At 44.6% G+C, this 19,490-nt stretch overlaps 1 protein-coding gene across 2 annotated transcripts in view; it reads right to left on the bottom strand.

The window, feature by feature from the left end:
- Window positions 1-2,248: 2,248 nt before the first annotated feature.
- SMAP2 (small ArfGAP2) overlaps window positions 2,249-19,490 on the bottom strand; it is a 57,213-nt gene continuing 39,971 nt past the window's right edge. For both annotated transcript variants that reach the window (XM_020983559.2, XM_020983561.2), the window contains exons 4-10: window positions 18,951-19,029; window positions 15,009-15,095; window positions 14,313-14,394; window positions 12,942-13,054; window positions 12,258-12,423; window positions 10,190-10,506; window positions 2,249-3,497 (exon numbers count right to left, since the gene is read on the bottom strand). In XM_020983559.2, coding sequence (XP_020839218.1) covers window positions 3,372-3,497; window positions 10,190-10,506; window positions 12,258-12,423; window positions 12,942-13,054; window positions 14,313-14,394; window positions 15,009-15,095; window positions 18,951-19,029 — 970 coding nt within the window. In that variant the 3' untranslated portion in view covers window positions 2,249-3,371. The remainder of the gene's footprint in view (window positions 3,498-10,189; window positions 10,507-12,257; window positions 12,424-12,941; window positions 13,055-14,312; window positions 14,395-15,008; window positions 15,096-18,950; window positions 19,030-19,490) is intronic.

The following is a 19,490-nucleotide window of genomic DNA, read 5'->3' as shown; positions in this document are numbered from 1 at the left end:
CCCTAAATTGGTTTTATGTCAAGGGTATTCCAGATGCTAAGACAAGCACTCCTCAGTTCCCTCACTCTATTTCAAGCTCCCATAGGTTCTGTGGCAAAATAAATAAATAAAACTGGGAAGCACTGCTCTAAAAGAGTGGAATTTAACTAATTATTGGTTTGCAAAAAGCGGAGCTGAAATGACCAATTCTGGAAAATCAGTGTGAAGGAGGAGTTAAATTAAAAAAAAGACCCAAAGCTGAGGAGGGACTTATGGGGACCCACCAAGTGTACTAATAAGATAAAAAACAAAAGGTATTTTAGAGCCGTGGTCTGTAATGTATCCTCTGTGTGTGTGTGTGCGTGCACGTGTGTGCGCGTGCGAGTGCACGTGCGACGTGCAAGGGAAGGGTGGGGGTAGGGGATCTTTTGAACACGTGTATTTCTGTGGTTCTGTGCAGCAGGCTGAGGGCCAGGAAGGGGTGCATGCTCTTTTGTACAATATTCTTGCCAATTTCCCCCAAGGAGAAAATTCTTTTTACGGCTTCTCCCTGCATGTACAGTATTTGGGCAGTAAGTATGGATGATTAAAGTCAAGTCTGAAAACTGGTTTGTTGCATGGCTCCTTTGAATGATCTGCCCTGGGAGAGAGGGCAAACATCTGGCCCCTGTGGATGAATCAAAGCAGTCCCAAGGCCCCACCCATGAGGCAGGAAGGTATTAGTGAGAGAGCACTAGGGGTCTGCTGTCACGTCCACTGGACACATCTCAGTCTCCGAGCTGGTTTCTCTCATGAGAGAATGTACTGGACTAGATACTTTCTGAGGTCCTTTCCAGCTCTGACATCCAGGATCTTAGGATTGAGAACCTGAAGGGACCTCAGAGGTCAAGTCCAATACCTTCACTTTAGACACAAGGAAAATGAGTCCCAGAGACCTTACAGGGTCACAGGTACTAAGAATAGCAGAGTTGGGATTCAGATTAAGGGCCTGGGATACCAAATACAGTTCTCTTTCAAACATGATACTATGTGTCATCTCATGATGGCAGGATGGAGAGAGCCTGGGATTTGGAGTCAGAAAGATCTGCCTCTGATGCTTACTAGCTTTGTGACTCTGGACAAGTCACTTGACATAAGTGTGTTTCCTCATCTCTAAAATGAGGGAGTTGGACTCAGTGGCTAAGATCCCTGTAAACTATGAATGTATGACGCTTTCCTAAAGCCCCAGATGTCTCTGTCCTTTAGCCTTCACATTGCTGCGCCTCTGACAGAACAATGCCCTTTGGTACTTTATTCATGGCTGCCATCTTGGGGTTCTGCTGCTGGCCCTTCAGCTTTTCCATGTGCAAATTCTCATGGGAAAACCCGTCCCCAAATGGCTCCCCTTTCTATAGTATTTGATACTTTACTGGGCCCTCCTATGAGGTAGGGTGCAGACAGTCTTCCTATTTTACATCGATAAGGTTACCCAAGGCTCAGAGGAGAAGCAATCTGCCCAAAGGCACACAACTACTTAGGAGAGTTTTGGACTCCCAGGTTTGCCCTCATATTGTGCCCCCTCAAAGTAGAATGGAGCAAAGGTTAGGATCGAATGATACAAATTCTTTTAGATCCACTCACTCCTTGACTTCATGGCTCATGTACCAGTGCTCCCTCCCGGTGCTTTAAGAAAATAGTCCCGGGGACCCCTAGTGGCACAGGGGCCCCTAGCAGCCTGTCTCTTCTGAGAGAGAACTGACCACTGGTCTAACGCTTTAGTATCGGGGCAGGTGGACTGGAGCCCTGCTTATGCCCCCGATGTGGTTCCTATCTCAAGGATTTATGCAGGAGGCCCAGATCCTCATGCAACAGCTCTGGGCTTGGTTCCACTTCCTCCTAAGGCTGGTGGCCAAGAAAGAGTCTGAATTTGACTTTCAATATGCAGATTATGGAGCCATTCTTCTACCCCAAACTCTGAATGTCAAGATAGCCTTTCTAGCACCCTCTTAATGGTCTTGGCCCTTGGTGACTGAGCTATACCAAATACCAAAGGGCACTGGACACTAGGGAAGTGGAGATATTGATTTCCAGGACTCCCCTTTAGCCTCAGTCATGATCTCCCCAAGATTTCTTCTCCAGTAACCAAAAGTTGCTCACTGGCCCACAGAGGTCAGGCATTGCCTAGAAGCCAAGTGTCCATAGGCCATGGTTTCTGGTGGTCCACAGTGCCCTCTACTCTAGGACCTTCTCTTTATCTCTCACATACACACACGGTCAAACACACAGCATCTCACTGCAATATTTATTAAGGAATTTACATATACACAGGAGAAAGCCAACCGAAAATTTTGGTTCACGCAAATGAAATCTTTTAAGCAAAATTTTTTTGTTTTGATTTTCTAGTGAGGTGAATGGTGATTGACAGGAAAGCTGCCTGGGGTCTCTGCCTCATGCACAGTGTAAAATATGCAAGAAAGAGGTACCAGGGCTACCCCAGAACAAATAGGACTGCAGGGAGAGGGAGAGGAAGGCAGGGAGGCATTATTAGGATGGCAGATAACACATTTTTAAAACTGTAAGGAAAAAAAAACCGGCAATAGCTCTTAGCTGCCGATAAATTAACTCTTCTGTTAGTTTATTAATCTAAAACTTTTTATTTTGTTTTTAAACCACCACCACCCCAGTTTGGATGGGAAAATAAACAACAAAAAGCCATAAGAAGGGCAAGCTTCCCATTCTCACCTGCCTATCGCCAGGCAGCAGAGCCTCACAGTGACTTGGGTTCCAATGACAAGGACTAAAGCCACAGAGGACTGCTTGGAACAGAGCAGAATGACCTTGGCTCTCCCTCCCTTGGAGGAGCTCTGGCTCAGCCTGAGCCTGGTAACCCCCCTTCACAAAGACCCATGATTGGAGTTTGATTACAATCCCCTTCTCTACTCAGTACTCCTCTCATCCCTCCCCACCCACCCAAAAGCAAACTTAAAAAAAAAAAACATATGGGCGATACAGAGGGGCCTCTAACCCTCTCCCTCGGTGCCTGAACAGTCCCCACAAACCTCTCTCAGAGGCTGTGGGGGCAGATGCTGCCTCCTCTCCTGTAAGGAAAAGGGCTCCGGGGGTGTGCAATCCAGTGGTGCTATTGCGCGCTCTGCTGCCTCCTCAAGAAGGGATGCACACCTAGGCTCTGAGGATCACATGGGGCATGGACAGCAGTAAGCAGGTCTCGAGTATGGCAAGGTGGGGGGCAGGATGCGTGGGGGGAAGTAATCAGGCTGGATGGGAGGCCAAACCCTGTGTGTCTCCTAGAGCAGTTTCCAAACAAAACAGGAAGAGGTAGACAGGGAAGCAGGGAGAAGGGAGAGGAGGGAGGTTTTGGGAAAACAAGTGGTAACAATGCAAGTGCTCCGCTTTTATTTCCACATCTGAGTACTGAGCGTCTGATTGGCTGCCTGGCCATTCCCACCGCCCATCGACTGTCCATAGCTCATCATGCCATTGGTGCCATAGAAGTTCATTCCAGCCATCTGCTGAGTCATCTGAAAGGGAGAGAGGATGTTTTCAAGCCCTGATGGTAAGGAACCAGCATGAGCCAATTTATGCAAAGAGGGGGCCCCCGGGTTTATGCTAAGGGAATCTGCTGCCTGTAGTGGGTCTAAGGAAAAAAGTTTAAAATATAGCATGAAACCAGGGGACCATCCCAAGACCTTGTGGATGAAGTCTCCCAGACACAGGCTACATGGCCATGGGTTAAGACTGATTAGCCTCTCTTGAGATCCCAGTTCTTCATCAGTATAATGGGGAAAATACACTACCTACTTCACAGGGTTATGTGGAAAACACTTTGTAAACCTTAGAGCAATACAGAAATTGGAATGCTCATATGCTCCTTGTAGTGGGCAGTCCTCCAAGACTATGCCAATGAAGCACTGACTCTGGCAGCTCCTATACCCAGGGGGAAGGCTGTGAGCACTGATTCTGTGATAGACAAGTCTGTCAGCTGAAGACCAGCTTAGCTGAATTAAAGGGCCCAAGTCACTAATTTGGCTGCAGAGTAATGATGTCACAGCAATCTTCAAAGACAGTTTATCTGCAGAGGAATTGTGACTTGGGTGGGTAGGTGAGTACCCACATGGATGAAATTATAGAGATCCTTGAATGCTGAAGTGTATTATTTTAATAATTCCTATTTTTAGGGTGCTTTAAAGTTAGAGGAGATACTATAGATGATGACTAAATGACAATACCTAAATTTCTGGTGATTTATATATGCACAAATGAAACTACTGGAAGGAACCTAGAAAGCATTCTTAAAGATTAGGAAATCTCTGGCAAGAAACTGAAGATCTTGGGACACAGATGGTGTTTTCATCACTTCTGCCTGAAAGCATGGGATTCAGAAGAGAAAGAGTCTTGGAGAGCAAAGAAGTGGTTAAGAAGAATGGCATGTGAAAGGAGAATTTAGATTTCTGTGTCATGGCTTAAAATATGGGATTGACAGGTTTCTAGTCAGGAAAAGGAGTGGACCTAACAAGGGCCAGTAAAAATCTAAGTTCTTAGAGGCTTGCAAATCTAATAAAAAGGACTTTAAACAAACAAATGAACAAAAAAGAGCCATGGCGATAACTGCCTTTGTACATCTACCAAGAGAATAGGAACAAGCCCAGCAGAGAAATCTAGAAGTTCACAAGAAACAACATCCAAGAAAGGAGCCAATCACACTCTTGGCCACCAGTACTGATACACAAATTTGCAAAGAATACAAGAAGTAGAGACCTGAATACAGAAGCAAATCTGACTTCATAGGTATCACTGACACTAGCACTGGACTCATGCAGATATATGGTCTTATTCAAGAGACAGGCAAAAAACAGGGGCAGAAGAGCACTGCATATTAAGTAAATCCAGCAGAAAAAAAAGGCAGGAAATGTGTTAGAGATCAAGGCAGACAAAAACAGAAGTGAGATGAGCACAGGACCATACTAGAAACTTCCTGGGTAAAAAGGAAATCTGTGGAGTTTGGGAAAAATCACAAGCCTAGCACAAAGGCTTGATTAAAGCAATGATGGCAGACTTCAATTAGTGAGGCATCTGCTGGAGAGCTCTCTCTTCCAAAAGCAAAGTAAATAATATCCTGAATTGCTTCAATGATATTTTCTTCTTCCAAACAGGTCTAAGAAACCAACAAAGAGAACTACTATTCTTGGTCTGATTCTCACCAAAAATGTCCTGGGATGGAAAAGATGGGAACATTGGGAAAAGAACAAATTAACTTAGAACTTGTGATAGGGAGGAAATCCAGGAAGAATTTAAAACGCAGGGCAGCTAGGTGGCGCAGTGGATAGAGTACTGGCCCTAAAGTCAGGAGGACCTGAGTTCAAACCTGGCCTCAGACCGAACACTTGACACTTACTAGCTGTGTTACCCTGGGCAAGTCACTTAACCCCAACTGCCTTAAAAAAAATGGCAAGAAGAATCTAAAATGCATTCTATATTTGGGGAGAGCAAATTTCAAAGTGGCTGATAGGGGCTTCATATCCAAAATAGCCAAGGAGATATTAAGAAAGCACCTAGCTATTTCTGATAAGTTCAAGACACTTGACCTAGACAAACTACACAGCATAGCAGTGATGTGACTGCTGAGCTATCTAGAACAGTCTGAAGGACTGAAGAAGGGAAAATAATGTCCCAACTTCCAAGAAGAGGGAAGACACACTATATGGCCAGTAAGTTTCCGGCAAAATTCTAAAACGTGTTATTAAAATGATGGCTAACGAACATCTAACAAAAGTAACCAGTGATCGCAAGGAGCCAGCACAGCCTCATCAAAAATGGGTCACAGAAACCTGAGAAAACTCACAATGACTGATGCAGAATGAAGTGAGAACGAATAGAACCACTTACACAAGGACAACAACAATGTAAAGACAAATAACTTTGAAAGACTTTAAGAATGCTCATCAATGCAGTGACCCACCACGATTCCAGAAGGTCAGTGATGGAGCATGTTTCCCGCCTCTCGACAGTGAAGCGGGGGACTAAAGATTCATAAAACATGAATTGCTGGATGTGGCCAATGGGGGGAATTTGTTTTTCTTGACTATGCCTATTTGTTAACAAAGGGTTCGCTTTTCTTCCTTTTTTTGGGAAGGGGGTGAGGAAAAATATTAGAAGAAAAGGTGAATGCTTATTAATTTAAAAAGTTAGAAAACAGAATGGGTCATAACTAACTTTATTTCCTTTTTTGACAGTTAATTCACTCAGAGGAGTGGTGGAGGTATTTGAACAAGTCTTTTGTGTTCCTTTTGTGGAAAAGATGGAAAGATGTGGGCCAGAAGACAGTCCAATTAATTAGGTGGATTCAGAAATGGTTTAACGGACCACATAGTCATCACTGATAATCTGATGACAGCTCTGAAGGCTCTCCAAAGGAGAGCCCAAATGATCTGTTTGACTTTATGCTATGTAACATTTTTATCAACGACTAGGATAAAGTCACCGCATACATCTGCTAATTTGAAAACACAAACCTGGGAAGAATAGCTAACAAATAGATCACTCTGTTAGGATTCAAAAAGATTTCAACAGGCTTGAACACTGGGCTAAATGATGAAATTTAATAGGAATAAACATCAAATCTTACACTTGGGTTGAAAAAAATCAGCTTCCCAAGTACAAGATGGAGGAGGCACAGCCAGGCAGCAGTCTGAAAAAGATCTGAGGGTTTTGGTGGACTTCAAGTCAACAATGTGACACATTAGGCAAAAAACAGAAAGCAATCTCAGGCTGCATTACAAAGAGGCATTGTGCCTAGGACAAAGAAAGTGACAGTTCCACTATCCTCTGCATTGGTTAGATGACATCTGGAGTAACGTGTTCAGCCCTGGCCACCACATTTTAGGAAGGACACTGACGTGCTGGAGAAGATCCAGAAAGTCAACCAAAAAACTGAAGGGCATGGATTTCTGTGCCACATTAAATATAGCTGAAGCAACTGGGAATGCCTAGCCTGGGGAAAAGAAGACTTGGAAGGAATACATGACAGATATATTCAAGTACTGGGGCAGCTAGGTGGCACAGCGGATAGAGCACCAGCCCTGGATTCAGGAGGACCTGAGTTCAAATCCGGCCTCAGACACATAACACTTACTAGCTGTCTGACCCTGAGACTTAACCCCATTGCCTAACCAAAAGAAAAAAAGATATATTCAAGTAATTAACAAGCTGTCCTGTGGAAGCCAGAACATTTTTGTTCTGCTTGATTCCAGAGGCCAATTTAGCTTTTCCTAGTTTGCCTCAAGAAGTAGTGGGTTCCCCCCGACGGAGGTCTTCAAGCAAAGACTGGATGACCACTTGTTGGGTAAGCTGTAGAGGGGTATCTCATTCAGTTGTAGGTTAGACTTGCCAGCCTCTGAGATCAGTTTGGATTCTGTGGTTTTACAGATGAAGAAACTAAGGCTCAGAAAGGCTAAGGAAGAACCTAGGGACACTAAGCAAAGGACTTGAGCTCAGACAGAGCTGAGTTGGGTTATGTTGTTTCAGTGCATTACTTGTCTTTCAGACATGGCAGCCACCACTCCTATCACATCCTAAGATGACATGTTCTACTGGGAGCTGACTGCCAAGATTCCCGAGGCTCAGGAAGTCAGAGACTGTTGGCTAGGATCTGCATGTAAGTAACTAAAGGCGCTTCCTTGGTAAGTCCCTTCCCTGTAGCCCTTATCCAATCTCTAAGTGTGGTCTTAAATTAAGAGAGTTGCTGGTACTTCCTTACGAGGGGGCACACCTCCAGCCCGGTCTGTGTCTTTTCCAACACGCTGTGCTGCTGCAGGCCAGATGTCTACTTGTACAGTCTATGTATGCAAGGAACTAGAATCCGTCCATTTAGAACAGGCAAGAGGGAAGAAAGAAACCAGAATGTTTTTAGGGTGCCATGATCAAAAAGCGGGGAAGCAGAGTAAAACAACCCCAATGTCCTTCAAAAGGAGCATACAAGAGAAAACGAACAAGACGGCAAGAAGAGTTCTGGAGAAGTTGTGGACCAGGCTAGGGTACTGCTGCTCAAGACAGTGAGGAAGCTCATTGTGGGGCATGGGGAAAAACCCAAAAAAGAAACTGTTGCTTTCTTTGAAAGCCCAAAGAGGGCTACTCAAGTGGCTTTTACCAGGGAAGAAAAAGAAAGCACAGAGAACCAGACAGAAGGAAAAGGCTGAATTGAGGTGATTAGATAAAAGGCTTATAGACTCACAGGATATCCATAACCTAAGAGGACCTTCTAGCCTAACCCCCTAAAATTTTAGAGGACAAAGTCTAAGATCAAAAAAGATGGCCAACAGCAGAGTCAGGATTAAAATCCAAGTACTCTGTCTCCAAGTTCAGGGCTGCTTCCACTAGATCTTTGGCTGTCCAGCCATTGCCTACCTGCAGAAAGGGAATTCAAGGGAATCCAAGAGATGATTCTGGGTGGAAAAGAAACATTTTTGCCCTTCACTAATTAGGAAGATTGGTGTTTGGCACCAGAACTAGGCAGGAAATTATAAAAGGAAGACGTATACCCCCAATGTTTCCTGAGTCTAATTCATCTTGCTGGATAATAGGGGCCTCTGTTAATATATCCTAAGGACATTACTAAAAAAACTTATCTGTACAAAAATACTTTGCAGTATTAATAACAGCAAGAAATTAGAAATGACCTATATGCGCAGTGTTTGATAAATGGCTGATTAAATTGTGATATAGCAATGTAATTTAACATCACTGTGTTATTAAAAAAAATGCAAAGAAATATGGAAATGCTCATAAAGTGATGCAAAGAGAGGCCAGCAGAGTCAGAACACATACATGAAATGATATAAATGAAAGTTTTGCTGCCTTTGCTGGTTTTAAGTCTAGAGACAGAAGTGACTGAAAAGGGGGACAGAAAAAACAAATTAATTATTTTATATTTGTATCATATAATTAGTAAAAAGTAGAAATAACTTAAGTTTGTGACACAAGGTTTAATTTCATACTATTGCAACTGAAACTGAGATAAACTGAAGCACAAAGTTCCAAGTATGTTCAATTTATTGGGAAGCCTAGCAATTACCAAGAAAATGGGTCTCTCAACTCCTCAGTAAACCTAAAAGACCATGAGGTGGGGGTTCCTGGCCTTCATACAGTTTTGGGAAATACAACAGAACAAAGAACAGGAAACATCACAGATGGGAAACAATATGATTGGATACAAAGCCTGAAGTGTCAGAGATGAAGAAAAACAACATGACTGGATGGAAGTCTGGAATGCAGGGCTAGCAACAACCCCCTCCTTCCAGCTTGTTGCTAGGGAACGCTCACTGGGGGTGTCCACCTGCCGTGGCTAGTGAGTTCCACAGTGATAACAGACCAGACTCCCAGGCAATCCACCTGCACCCTTCAAGGAGAACAGATTTTTTCTAATTGTACAAAGACAGCTAGTGGCACAGAGGTAATAGTTTTCTTTCAGTTAAAGTGATTTGTAAGCAAACAACTTTTAAACTTAACAGGGAGAGGAAAACTGAACTTCTGGATCTATGAACTTCTAAACTTAACTCATGGCTCAGGGTGGTATAGAATAGAATTAATTACAGAATGGAATCAAATATAAATACCTAAGTCAATATTTCATTTTCTCAATACTCTGCTGACATTTCCTGAATGCTGTTACATTTCTAATAAAAAATTAAATACCCAGAAGGCTCTGTTCTTCTAAGATTACAAATTCTATGAGTTAGAAGGAACTGAGCTCTAAAGGCACCTAGTCAAATGTATAGGTGAAGAAGAAACACCTCTATGCCTCCCTGACAAATGGTTACCATTAACCAAGGGCTCCCTAGTTCCAAGGCCAGCCCAGGCCACTCCTGGACAGCTCTCACTGTTAAAAAGATTTTCCTTAAAAAAAGAGCTGAGATTTGCCTGTCTGCAACTTCCCCTCACTGGCCCTAGTTCTGCCCTCTGAGGCCAAGCAGAATGAGTATCATTGTGCTTCCCCACAACGGCCTTTCAGGCAGTGATCTCACCCCCTCCCAGGCCTGCCTTCCTCAGGATCCTAGATTTAGACAGAAAGGGACAGGAGAACTTACCTTAGGAGACTGCAAACCTTCTAGAAAAAGAGCACATAAAGGATTCCTCTGGTCAGAGGAAGAGAAAAGGAAAAGGAGGAGGTAGCCAGAGTGCGATGGTGGGACAGCCTCCACAGAAGGCCAAGTCTCACCTGAGCCAAGTTCCACTGCAGCTGCTGTGCTGGTGGGATGCCGTACACTGTCTGGGGCATGGCCGCCATGCCTGCGACGTAGCCAGCCTGCTGTGCAGCCATCATGCCATTGGGGACGCCCATCACCGCGGCCTGCACGCCACCTACGTAGCCTGGTGGAATAGCTACAGGGGCCACCATCCCAGCAGCTGCAGGTTGGGCAAGCATGCCCACCGGCGGGGGCATCATTCCCCCCATCATGGTACCAGTGGGGGGGACACCAGGAAAGCTGGGGTAGGCTGCAGGGTAGGCCATCTGAGCTGGCGCCATGAACATCGCTGCCAAGAGAGCGTACACACATTTATTAGGGAGCCGGGAGAGGGCCTAGAAGCAAGCCAGGATTAACAGCTAACCCCATCCAGTCTTCTCAACAGTGTCCTCGAGACAGCCTGATGTGGACTTTCTTCTCTAAGACGTTCTTATACCATTACTGTAGTCACAACCACCAGGTGGGATCGCAGACACGCCACCCCCCCCATTACATCACATGAAAGCTGGGCCTCAGGCTCAGGTTTCCAGATGCCCAGTCATGTTTCTCCTGCCCTACCCTGAGCTCCTTTAAATGGTAGTTAACAGCAGCTCTCCTTTTTTAGAGCACTTTGAAATGTAGTATTTTCCTCACAGTGACTGTGGGAGGTCAGCAATGCAAGAATTACCACCCCCATTTTACAAGTAAACGAACTGAGGCTTAGGAAAGGGACGTGACTGCCAGGGTTTTCAAAAAGCTAAGCTGCTGGCTGTCTCTCCCATCTGGCTTGCTCCTTACCTCCCTTTGGGACCCTTTCCTCCTCTGCTGTTTTGGATTTCTCTGCTTCACAAATCTGCTCAGATCTCACCTCCCCCAAGAAACCTTTCATTCTCATGGAGGGAGCACGCTCTTCCCCTGCACCCTACCCAAGGCTCCCGTCCTCAGCTGCCCTCTTTGGTCAGTTGTCTTAAAAATGTCAGGACCAGGGAATGTCCAAATTGGAAGAGACCTTCAAGATCAACCAGGTCAATACTTTCTTTTTACAGATAAGGAAACAGAGAGAGGAGGAGCTTTGCTAATGGGTACACAGGTGGTAAAGAGTAAAAGAAGATTTTACTCCAGGTCCTCCGACTCTGGAATCAGGAAGGATCTCTGACACATACTGGCTATAAAACCTCGGACAAACACTTAACCCCTCAGGGCCCAGGTGATAAGTTACAGATAAATTTTTGACTGACACCAGTGGAGAACATTCCCACACTGAGAGTTCCTCTACCCTGATGAAATCAGATGTCTGACAGAAGTCACTATGGAAGGTGGATTCAGAGATGAAAAATGACACTCTCTGTTCTCAGGGAGCTACAACCCCAACAGGGCAGGGAGAGAGTACAGAAGGAACGAGAAGGCATTGACAAGAGACCTGTGTCTGGATACACTCGGGAGAGAGGTCTGAAAAAGACTAAGAAGGTTCTCAAGGGGGCCCACCTGAGAATGGAGGCAGGAACAAAGCTACACCTTAATCTGTAGGATTTTTTAATGGGTCAGCCTGGCTTCTAGTTTACCTTCATATCTAAATATCTCCCAGTATAAGAAGCTTGCCACAAGTCTATCCACATGGACTTTAATGCTCAGGTTGGTCTGAGTGGACAGCCCAACTCAGTATGAGACTGGGACACTAATCAAAAGCCCTGTTCCTTAACAGACCACCCAGGCTTATGAATAATTAAGTCCTTCTATGGCTACCTCCTTTCTAAGGCCAAGCCCAGCACCTCAGCCCCTTCCTCCCCCTTTGGCTGGCTCTGACCCATGACTGATCCCTATCTCTTAGTGCACTGAATTGGAAGTATGGCAGCTGTTAAACTGGCATCTGCCTGCTGACACCGCGGCTTCTCAGGAAGAGTCAAACAGGTACATTTAGGATAGGATGCTCAGAAGTACCTACGGTTGCACCAGCAGCAAGGACCCTTCCAACCTCTAGATTAGTCCCTTATCTATCAGCCCAACATGTCTATCCTTTAACACTGCAAATGCCCAATAAGCTTCCTTCCCTATGAAATTTACCTTGAGCAGGCATCTGAGGAGTTTGTGATCCATAAAGTGAGAGGATGGAATCTTTAGAGAGCTGCTTTTTGCCCGATTCTTCTGCTTTGCTCCCTGGTTCAGGAAACAGGTTCAGATTTTCAGGAACAGAGCTGGCATTCCCTGCAGTTGGCATGGATCCTACAACCTTGGAGCAAAGAGGGAAGGGAGAACAAGAAGGGGCCTCAGGAGTAGAGGAATACAAACTCAATTTACCTTCCCATCCCAAACATCAGTAATGACATTTGTTATAATAGCTCACAGCTTAAGGTTCAAGTTTCCAGAGATGGGGGTCATTTTTTCTTAACCATTTATAAACCTGAAGCTATCTGCTTGATGGGCTCTTGAGGACAGCTTTTTATGCTCCCCCCAACCCCCTCCTTCCCCAAGAAGATGATCACAGAAAGGGAACAGTAACTCAGCCAGCCTGCAGAGCTTTACACAAACTTAATGAGAAACCCATTGGAGGACCCTTCCTTTCCAAGCAAGAGACAAATAAAACCAAGAAGCCATTGGTGGATGAGATGGACACAGAAGAGATAACTGGTCAGATAAAGTCAATTAAGGAATAAGGCAGCAAACCTCACCCAAAGCCTTAATGTTTTCAAGTCTTAAATACTCTCTCCCCCCACCACTTGCTTCAAGCCTGAGATTCACAAGTCTCACTTTTCTGGAGTCCGAGAGAGAAGATGATGGAACTGAGGCCAAGAGATCTAGATCCTTTTCTAGGGCGTTACTGGTCTTGCTGTTTGTGATGCTGTAGGAGGCCACAGGAGCATCTAGAAGGCGAGGACAGAAGTCTCAAACACATGAGCACATGCTAACACTGACCACCTGTTTGTGATGCTAAGTGGGAGGCAACTCTCCCAGCGCCATCTTGCTGGGCGCTTCATCACTGTTGGGAGATGATCCTGGGCTCTGGAGATTGAAAGTTCTTGCCACTTCACCCAACCCAAAAGGCTGTGCATCTGTGACCTAAAGGGCAGCACGACTAAGTGGGCACAGGACCATCACAGGTGGTCCCCAGCTGATTCATTTCCCCCAACAACTCATGAAACTGATTGCTAAGGGGCAGAAAGCTTATGATCTGCATCTGTATGGAGCCTAACAAAGTCCAAGGACACCATTGTACTGAACCATGAAGCACAAATGAGGTTAAAGCACAAGCCTGTCACTCCCAGGCCAGGTGCTGCAAGGGAGTTACTGGCTTGGGTAACATTCAGACTTCCTAACTTGGTGTTCTCTGCCCCCTACCTCTCTGGTAACCCACTTCTCCACCCCACATTCTCCTTGCCTTTCTCTTGCCTTTCCATCCCTAGGGCCTACAGATTTGAGGGGATATGGGTAGAACTGAATTAGGGGGCAGAGACATGTGTAGATGGATATTTTAGTGAGGTCTGAATATTGTGTCAATATATGAATTAAGGAGTTCCAACTGTTTTCTGGGGTGAGAAGGTGAGGGGAAGGGAACAGAGCTTGTCAAAGATTTCTACAGTATTCATTTTATTTTTCTTTGGCTAGGCAATGGGGTTAAGTAACTTGCCCAGGGTTACACAGCTAGTAAGTGTTATGCGTCTGAGGCCGCATTTGAACTCAGGTCCTCCTGAATCCAGGGCTGGTGCTCTATCCACTGAGCCACCTAGCTGCCCCCTATAGCGTTCATTTTCAAGAGCTCCATGGTCCATGAAGCCTCCTTCTACTTTCCCAGCTACACGTTGGGGGAGGGGGTCCCCTCCTCATATTCCTAAATACCCTTTTCCTAAAATTTATCCTTGCCTTTCTCATTTTCCCTGGCATCACATGCATGTGTATGGTATTCCCTCTGGGATCTTGCAAGCTCCTTGACAAAAGGGTCTGTGCCATCTTGATCTTTATTCCCCCAGCACAGGGCATGTAGTCATTGAATACACCTGAGGTGAGTTAAGGTGTGGCAACAAGTCCAGGAAAGAAAAGCAGCCCCAGCAGACCCAGGGCACCGATGACTCTCCAAAAACAGCCCTTTCAGACCAGTAAAGAAAGGGAAGTCGCAACCCTTACCAAGGCCCAACAAGTCCATTACAGGCTCAATTGCTTTGGGGGAGCTTTTTCGAGGTAGCTGCAGGTCTTCCTTCTTCTGAGGCTAAATTGAAAAACACAATATTATTAAAGGAACGAAACAGCTCATTTTTCAAAGACTTCTTTTCAATGTCTCATAAAAAATAACAAATGCTCTTGGACCAAGGTTACTATTATTCAGAGCTACTGACAGGAAATAGAAAGTAACATTTAACACCGCCAGCAAGAAAGAAGCACATAATCAGACTCATGTCCACAAACGTAAACCTAAAGTGACAAAACTTTGCTGGTTTGGCCATCCCTAAGGAAAAGGGAAGGACTCTCTAGCACCACGGGAGGCACACTGAAAACCAAGACAGTTAATCTCTAAGCCCAGAAAAATCACAAGAGAAAGAGGCAGTATGGGACCACAACAGAAGGAAAAAGTCAGGAAAGGCTGATGGAGGGTGCAGGGAAAGAGGGGGCAAACAAAGTGCCTGAGGGTTGGAAAGCATTTTCACCCAATACTGAGGATCATGCTCCAGAGACACATGACCAAGTATGGAAGGGACCTCTTGTTCATGGAGCTTCAAAGTTCCCACCTGGTCCCAAGAGAAACCCTGCAGAGCAGGGTCCCCTAGGACTGAAGAGAAAAGGGAGGCCAAGGGTCCCTGGGGAAGCTCCCCCACTCCAACTCACCATTTTGACTTTCTCAAAAATCACAGGTTCTACTTTCTTCTCTTGAGCTGGCTCATTGCTCTTTTTCCACTTGTCATCTTTTTCTTTCTGGGAAGGATTTAACAAAGCAGAAGAACACATAAGGACCCACAGTGATTCGAATATTTTATTTGGTGACAATTTCAAGCATTAAAAACTCAGTAATGGAGAACTGCTCTGAGGCCCCACAATTCTATGCAGATGCCACGTAGCTTGGAGCTGCTGCAGCACATCCTGCCAGGCATTTTGTCTCAGAGACACCAACATATAGCTCGTTTGACAGAAATGGGGCACGCCCACAGAGAGATGAGTTTCCCTTATTAACCTAAAACAAGAGGCGGAATCGTGTAGTCAAAAGAGAGCTCAACTTGGAATCCAGAGACTTGAGTTCAAATCCCAGCTCCAATACTTTGCCAGCTCTGTGCCCTCAGAAGCATCACTTTCCTCATGTGTAAAACGGGGACGGAAAGATTTACACTACCTGCCTCTGAGAGTCATTAGAGTGAAAGGGACACATAAAAATGTGAGCTATCATCATAATGGATCTGTCATCCATGAGTTAAAAAACAAATCTCTTCTCACCTATATCAGCTCTTGGGGGTACCAAGGTCACTACTTAGTATGTTGAAGTAGGACTTCTCTGTCCTTAATTCACCCCCTCCTCAATCAAATATTCCTGGATTGATTCACGATCTTACACATTTGCTCAGATACAGATTGGATTAGACAGCCTCTGAGAGCTCTGCTACCTGATAGGCTGTGGCCCATGTTTCACTTGAGCCTGATGTCATCTTTTCCAACTAAAGATTATTAAGCTTTTTACTCTATCTTCGTACAACAGTCCCCTTTTCCCCCATAAAGACTTAGGATCATTTGACTTTTAGAGCTGGAAGTGTCCTTTAAGACCTTCTAATCTTGGGGCAGCTAGGTGGTGCAGTGGATAGAGTACCGGCCCTGGTGTCAAGAGTATCTGAGTTCAAATCTGGCTTCAGACACTTGACACTTACTAGCTGTGTGACCTTGGGCAAGTAACTTAACCCATTGCCTAGGCTCCCCCCCCCAAAAAAAGATCTTCTAATTTAACCTTCATTTTGGAGATGAAGAAACTGAGCCCCAGAGAAGGGACATGACTTGCTCAGAGTCACAGAGGTAGTAAGCTGAGCTGAGGAGCTCCTGGATTCAAGCCCAGATCTTTTGGATTTCAAAAGCCAGTGATCTTTTAGTTCTATGGCACTGTTGTATAGTGACCAGAAAGAAAGGACATTATTCCAGATGTAGACACATATAGTTTGGTAAAAATGTAAGCTAAGAGGTTCTATTTACTGTTTCTCTTTTCCAGGTTCACCTAGCTCATATCTAATTGCATTCTGATTCACAATGGGTAGAACCATCTGTTTTACTCCCTTCTTAATGATGGCTGTATTGTCATAGAAGAATAGGCGGATATCTTCAAGCAACAACGTGCTCTGACGGTCAGAGCACTACTGATGGCTCTGAGCACATCAATCTACGACTGAGCTTTGGTTCTTTCCCCTGAAACATCGCCTACACTGAAACTCACCTATTACTACACTCCCCATTCAACCCAGCCTAGCAAGATCTTCCAGAATCTCACACTCTCACTGACTGACCTTTTCACTACCTGACAGGAATCAGTATCATTCATAGCCTGGATTAACTGTCTATTCCCTCCCGCAGATCTCTTAGGAAGACTATAAAAGTTTACCATGAGAAGCAGCATGGCACAGTGTATATAAAGCTGACCCTGAAGCCAGGAAGAACTGGGTTCGAGCCCCATCTCTGGAACACAGTGGGCAAGTAACTACACCTCTTAATGCCCCAGATAATTCTCGGCAAGCTTCAAAGAAGATGCCCACCTTTATTAGCAAATTAGGTTTTCTCACACGAAAGTTCTCTAGACCAATGAAATCAGATTCAGTCCCTTTCCCTATAAAAGCTTAAATTTGGGGCGCAGTGGATAGAGCTCTGGCCTTGGAGTCAGGAGGACATGAGTTCAAATCCAGTCTCAGACATATAACACTTACTAGCTGTGTGACCCTGGGCAAGTCACTTAACTCCAACTGCCTCACCAAAAAAAAAAAAAAAATAAATAAATAAATAAATAAATAAATAAGAAAGGAAAGTTTAAATTCCTGACCCTGGCATTCAATTGTAAAAACAATTTGGTTCCAATGAACCTACTTAGCCTCTATCTTTCATGGCTCTGCTTTATACAGTTTAGGGAAAATAGACTCTTCCCCTCCCCCTTCCCCCATTCTTGTCCTGTCCCTTCCTATGTCTACACCTCTGCACATGCAGTTTCTTGAACTGCACTGGACTGAATGTGAAGCAGCCCCATGATACGCCGTCCCCCTCTAGCTGGTTATGGTTCTTCTCTTCTTCAAACACCAACTTCTGTGCTGCTACTTCCTCCATGAAGCATTCCCTGTTCCCCTTCAAGGGAAAGGGATCTTTCCCAAATTTCTCAGAACACTTTGCCTGGCTCTTTTGCTCCTCACACATTTTTCTTTATGTTGTATTGATTACTCTGCAGGTCATGTGCCTCCCACTAGAATGTGAGCTCCTTGAGGGCAGGCACTGTGTAGTTTTTCATTTTTGTCACCTTACACAATTCCTTGATTACGTTTAGCTGTTAGTCTGTGTAAGACTGGTCCTTGTTTTGGTCTCTGAAGAACCCCATTCTTTCCATTTCTCAATCTACAGAAGCTTCCATCTATCACTATGTCTGGCATCCTGTTTCTGAGTCAGGTCTGTATATGTAAAGGGCAACTCTATGTTCACAAGGACTTGATTTTCAAAAAGACAGTCTTTAAAATATGTAACCTTGCCAAAGGCTTTTTTAAAAAAAAGTTTAAATATGTATGATATCAGGTACTTCCCTTCAGCACATATTTATCCTCTCAAAAATTCTAAATGATTACTTAAGGCAGATTTTGCCCTTAATGAAACCATCCCACCAATAGGCTCTCTTTAAGTATTCAGTGATCCTTAATGTTTACTACAGACCCTACAAGACTCCTGGATTTGGAAATCAGACATTATCTAGTAGTTCCCAATTCTCCCTTTGGAACCCTCCCCTGCCACAGGGGAAATTTTGGCACTCATCAGTCCAATGGCATAATGGCCATTTGTAATAACAGGTTCACACTTAGGCCAACAGGTGAACAAAATTCTTTTGTTTACCATCCCTTCTTGGCAGTTTATCTAGATCCATTTCACTGACTCAGTGTAAGGATCTGCTTGCTTGAACCTCCCTGCTGTTCTTTGAACAAAACACTCCCCCTCCTAACTGGGCATTTTCACTGGCTGCCCTCCATGCCTGGAACTCTCTCTCTCTCTTCACATCTCTATCTCCTGGCTTACTTCAAGTCTCAGCTAAAGCCCTGCCTTCTAAAAGAAACCCTTCCTGCTCACTCTCAACACTGGTGCCTTCCTGCCACTGATTATCTTCATTATCCTATATATGTCTTGTCTGCACACAATTGTCTTTCCTATTAAATCTGAGGACAGATTTCTTTTCTACCTTTCTTTATACCCTTGGTACATGGCAGGTGCTTGTTGACTTGCCTTGTTAATTTGAAGAACAACTTATCTATGTCTTTACCATTCTGTGATTTAGTCATTTGTACCTGCCAAGGTCCAAGGGGGTCAATGTAAGAGTGGGAATTCCCCTATCATCATCCTTGGTATAAACCAAGCCAAAGAATTCAGTCTCTTTCTAATTCCGGAAGATGATCCTTGCACCCAAATCACCAAGTGGCCCCACATTTCTCTACTTAACTTCCTTCCTCCTTCTGACATACTTAAAGGGCTGTTTACTGGTGGTTTGTGAGTCTCTTGCAGGGTAATTTCCAGATCCTTTTTTTGGGTCGACCTCATTTACAAAAAAGACATAAAACTAACCCTAAAGGCATTGATGTCCAGGCTTCGGTCCATGTACTTCTTCTTCTCGTATTTATCTCTGATAAATCCTTCTACAGCTCTGCAAGCAGCTGATTAAGGATGAAGTAAACAAGGATGGTGAATGCTAATTTAAAAAGACTACTAGATCTGAGAAAGGTAGGAGATGTAAAAACAAAGGATATCAACTTGCTGCTTTCTTGTTTTTCCTTTTCCCAGTAAGTGCTCATTCCCACCTCATTCTCAGTGGAAGGAGGCCCATTTCTCTCCACCTGGTCTCCCCACATTTCCTTGTGGCATCTCATGCCCAGTTTCTGGGAACAAACCTCCCATCCTGTAATCACAGCTCATTCAAGCTTATTGGCATCTCATTTTCCATGATCCTTTTGAATAGCTAAAGTGAACAGTCTGCCATGGAAGTTTGCCTCCATTAGGGTCCCAGTCTGATGCTTCATCATGTGAAACCTCTTGAAGGCAGGGCCACTGGAGCACAGTCTCTGGCAGGCCCTAACTACATCAAAAAAGCTTTGAGTGTAGGGTCAC

This window comes from Phascolarctos cinereus, unplaced genomic scaffold (assembly GCF_003287225.1).
Source record: "Phascolarctos cinereus isolate Bilbo 61053 unplaced genomic scaffold, phaCin_HiC Scaffold_726;HRSCAF=1367, whole genome shotgun sequence".
Classification (NCBI taxonomy): Eukaryota; Metazoa; Chordata; class Mammalia; order Diprotodontia; family Phascolarctidae; genus Phascolarctos; species Phascolarctos cinereus.
The sequence above is the reverse complement of the archived record's forward strand: the minus strand, read 5'-3'. Positions and strand labels throughout refer to the sequence as shown.